The sequence below is a fragment of the Centruroides sculpturatus genome, unplaced genomic scaffold (assembly GCF_000671375.1).
Source record: "Centruroides sculpturatus isolate CEXI.00-Female unplaced genomic scaffold, Cexi_2.0 scaffold5110, whole genome shotgun sequence".
In the NCBI taxonomy this organism is placed as follows: Eukaryota; Metazoa; Arthropoda; class Arachnida; order Scorpiones; family Buthidae; genus Centruroides; species Centruroides sculpturatus.
This window is the reverse complement of record NW_019389199.1, coordinates 1-4,925: the sequence shown is the minus strand read 5'-3', so window position 1 is coordinate 4,925 and position 4,925 is coordinate 1. Positions and strand designations below refer to the sequence as shown.

Below are 4,925 nucleotides of genomic sequence, written 5' to 3'. Positions count from 1 at the left end.
ATTCTTTCTTTAACCTTGCAAACTAACTTTTCTTTAACCTAAAAGAAGTGATTAAAAATGTGATGATAAACGAAAATTTTATGCTATAATTTTCTCTGATTTTAAATTCTTCATCATATATCGATTTATTTTTCTAATAACAAGACAAAACAATTTACAAAATCTCTAAATTTTATTTGACGCTTAATTTTCAGTCAGAGTTTTAAATTATTTTCTTTATTGATTATTAAAGCTTTTCGGATGTAATCTGGCGATATTTTTTCTTTGTCATTTCAAAATATTAAATTTCGATATTAAACGCTTTTAAACTTTTCTTTCTTGAGATTTTACAATCTATAAATTTTTGTTAAAATACGTGCATATTGTGAAATTTAAATTATTAATTTAGAAATAATATATTCAATTAATAAGAAAGTTACATTTTGATTATATTTTTCATCAAAATCTAACTTTCATAGTTCTCAATATCCTTCAGCCGAAAAAATCTTGAATGTTTCGTTAGAATGGTTTTTAATATTTGTAAGCATTCTTAAGAGTAACAAAGTATTGTTATATTTTCTGAAACATTATTTAAAATAAATCTGCTTTAAATATTGTTGTATCCTTAAACTTTTACAGTTGATTTATTCTTTAACTCGTTTTAACTGAAGGAAAAGTGACTTATTTTTTCAAACTTACTTATTATTCTTGTTTTAAAATCTAATAAAATAATAAATAAAATATTTTAAAATATTTTTATTAAGTAATAACGAATAATTAAAAGCATATGTTAGAATTACATTATTATGAAGTTAATTATAATAGCTCATTATAATTAACTTTACTTCTTATTATTTCAATTATCAAATTAAATTAATTCAATTACCTAACTAAATATGTAAATTCATTTACAGGATGAAGTTTAATAAATAGCTTTTAAAAATATGTGTTGAGCCGTTATGTAAAAACTACACTATAAGTTAATTTATATATTTATAATTTTATTTCTCTCCTCATTGCGGTTAAATAACTATTTATTTATGTAATTCTAACTGTAATAATAGAAACAACTTTTAATCAAGGTTAAAAGTGGCATTAAATTAAATGAAATCTTAGAAAATATGCTGAAGTAATCCATAGCAATTGGATCAGTCCAGGTCAGATGTTGAAACAATATTGTTTTTCTCACTTACCTTCGATCGATCTGAGACAGCATTTACCCTTGTGAATCAGACAGATCACAACTATCACATTAACTAACACCAGGAGAGTTCCGACAATTGTAACACATATCCACCACCACTTTGAAGTTCCTGATAACTTTTTGCTCTTCTTCCCAGTGACAGGTACTAGAGAATCCATAACTGCTATATCTAGAAAAAAAAACAACAAATTATTTTATATTATGTTACTTTAATTAATAAATATTAAGATTTTCAGATTACTTCCGTTTGTAAATTAATTTATTTTTAAACCGATACAGATTTTAATTGTACTTAAAATTTTATATTGATTCTTTGAGTCATTAAATATACTGTATATATAAATCAAAAAAATATATTCATGTAGATTTAAAATAAAAAAAAAAATACATAGGTGTTTTGTTTGATTTGAAATATTATTTAAATTTTTTAATAACTTTGTTGATGATTGTTAATACTAGATATTAACAACTATTTTAGCCATTACTTCGCAAATCTGATATACAACAATGTTGGTTAAGGTAAGTGAAGAATCAGGATGGGGAGAAGCCGAGTTGAACAGATAAAAACATTTTAATGCGGAATTCAATAAAATTCCCAACTTATGTGATGATAAGTAGTATAGAAATAGAAGACACGATACAATATAAATACAGAAATGAATTTTAATTAGGAAAATATTTTTGGAAAATTTTTCAATGTTCTTTTTCCTTTGGACAGTGCTAGGGCTCCTTGGCCACTGCCCACACATGTCACATATCCGTAGTAATTTATGGGAATCTGGATTGAATTCAAATATACTAATTTGAATTAATTTACTTTAATATACAGATATATAATTTAATATAATAGACTATATGTTAATTAATAGAATGCGTATTGTAGATGCGATAATTTAATATTATACCATAATCGTACCCATACCTGTAGTGCTGACTTTTATTTCAGAGGTAAAATTACTATGCCCTACATCATTCCACGCAGAAACAGCAATAAAGTAATCAGTTCCTGGTTTCAAATCGATAATTTTGTGTTGATGTTTCATTGTTGTGGCATCTTGAAAGAAATATTTTTCAACTCCCAGTTGCTTATACCTGATTCGAAAAGAAGGAACGTAGCCACCATCAAAACCTGGTTTCCAGGTAATAAATATGTAGTTGTTACTAACGTTGAATGCTTGTAAATCTACAGGTGTTTCTGGAGGACCTGTCATATGAATTCTTATATTAGAAACACACTTTACAATTATTTGCATTAGGATATAAAATTAAATTATTGTCTTAAATAAAACGAAATTTAATTAGCTGAACAATCTGAGAAAATAAATCTAATGAAATATTTTAGGAAAATAATATTTTATTACTATAATTTTGTGTTATGAAAGAAACAGAATTAGTAAAAAAAATACCTCTTTTTACTAATAAGAATTGAAAAGTGTCTTTTCCTAGGAAGTTAATTGCAATGCAACTGTAATAATCAAAATCCGATTCTTCTAATCTTTTTACTAACAATGTACTTTCCCAAGATGAGTTTTTTACAGAATTTACTAATTCGTATTTGGTACTTTTCTCTATCAACTCTTCTTTGTACGACCAATTAATGGATGTATTTGAAGACGAAGGTGCATCAGCGATGCATCGAAATTTTGCAATGCCTTTCAGATCGCTTGCAACTTTTGATTTCATTTGAAAACGTCGAATTATTGGCCTATCTGGTCATGTAGATGATATAAATTAGCATGCATTTATTTATATCTGAGCATTAATAATTATAAATCGTTTATGTATATATAGAATAAGATTTAAAATAGTATAATAAGTATACAATAAACATTTATATAATACCTTAATTATACATCTTTTTACATTATAACTTTTACAACTAATGTGTTTGAATTATTAAAATTAAGTTATTTATTTATAAGCTACGAAATTACTGAACGTTATAAAAAAATATAAATTGAAAAGTTTGAAAAAGTGTAATAAATACTAAAATCGTAATATTAAGATAAATTAACATTAATTTAGACTGAAAAAGAAATTTATAGCATTTAAAGTTATACGTAACATAATATAAAACTTAAATAAATAATATAAAAATTAGTTTTGCCAGCTCAAACTATTAAAATTAAATGTTTTATTTATAAGTTTTTAATATNAGACGTATATAGATTGTCATTATTAGGCTCCATAGTTTTCCATTTTGTAGAAAGTTCTTTAAAAATCGATAGCTGCTATGAGCGTGAACTAGAAGCCTGCAATGAATAGTACTTTTGTGCAGCGAATATTTCACTAAAGATTATTTTAAATATAAATTACATTCAGACGAAATGTTTTGAAATTCGATTAAAGCATTTAAACGACAGTGATCACATTACAGATAATGCTAGTAATGTATAAATGTAATTTAATAACTAATAAAATTAAATGGATCATCATAAAATAAATTTCATGCAAATGTAAGTTTCCTTACGAGATTAAAATATTTTGGGAAATTTCATGATAAAATATTTTTTATTAACAGTTTAAACAATGAAAAGATGAAAATCAATATTTTTATAAATGCGTCTTACTTACGTAGTACAGATAATGTGACTGTTTTTATTGATTCTTTTCCCATTCCATTGTTAGCGATACATGAATATTCACCAGAATCATTTCTACTGATATTGTTTATAAGTAAATAAGATTTCTTCCCTTCCAATAGATATTGCATTTGATGAATTCCATTTTTTCTCCAACTGATAACATTTTCGGGTAGTGGATTTCCATCAAACGAACATTCCAACTTAATGCTATCTTCCTCTTTAGCTTCAGTTGATGCCGAAATATTAGTAACTACGGCAGGGTCTGCTGACGTTACAAATATCTTATCAATTTTTGTTTCCATGAGAAAGTTTAGTAAATTTTTACAATAATTTACTTTCTAAATGATTAAAAATTTTAATTACAAAATTTTCTTTTTAATGAAAAATTGTGAATGATCAATTTTTAATAGCTTCTTTCACAGTTTATATATTACGAAAAGAAATAGTCAAAAGAAAGAAACGATATGTACTGTACACACACTATTAATTAATCATTAACCAGATTTCAAAAAGAATACTATGGTACCTTTTTACATTGAAAATCAATTATTATTAAGGGAAAAACCGTGTATCTTTTAATGAAGCAATTATCGACGATGTCAAAAACATTAAGAAACATTTTTATTTAAATTTGAAGCCTTTAAATTATAACAAACATTACAACTAATGGAGAAAGAATTCATTATCCTTTGGTTCTCATGCGAAAATTATACAAATTCTGTCAGAAGATTGACTAACAAATGACAAAAACATAGTATACATCATTAAAATTTTAATGAAATCTGAAGAAAAGTTTACTTAAATACTTTAGATAATGAATTATACTTAAATTTTTTATCATAATGTTTCAGAATTCTTTCAATGAACTTAAATATCCTTCATATTCACGTGATACTTAACGCATGAAAAACAGGATTGTTTGTATTCTAGATCAAAGTTAGAACGAGATAATTATCAAATATTAAATCTGTTTTCTTTATTTTCTTTACATTTAATAGGATATATTCATTTTTATAACGTTCAAGGTTACAATAACTAATCATTAATGTTATGATATTTTATAAAGTTTTCGAATATATAATATACAAATTTATGGTATTATTATTATTATTATGCATGTTATTTATTTCTGGAATATATGATTAATTACAAACGAT

The 4,925-nt window shown here is 24.6% G+C and overlaps 1 protein-coding gene across 1 annotated transcript; it reads right to left on the bottom strand.

Annotated features, from left to right (window-relative positions):
- Nucleotides 1-1,172: 1,172 nt before the first annotated feature.
- On the bottom strand, nt 1,173-4,070 carry LOC111617194 (synaptogenesis protein syg-2-like; the record flags this gene model as incomplete). The annotated part of the gene is made up of 4 exons (XM_023358523.1): nt 3,758-4,070; nt 2,590-2,892; nt 2,106-2,387; nt 1,173-1,352 (listed from the first exon to the last, which is right to left on the bottom strand). Coding segments are annotated over exons 1-4 (1,078 nt in total), but the record flags the coding sequence as incomplete, so codon positions are not given.
- Between the last annotated feature and the right edge of the window lie 855 nt (nt 4,071-4,925).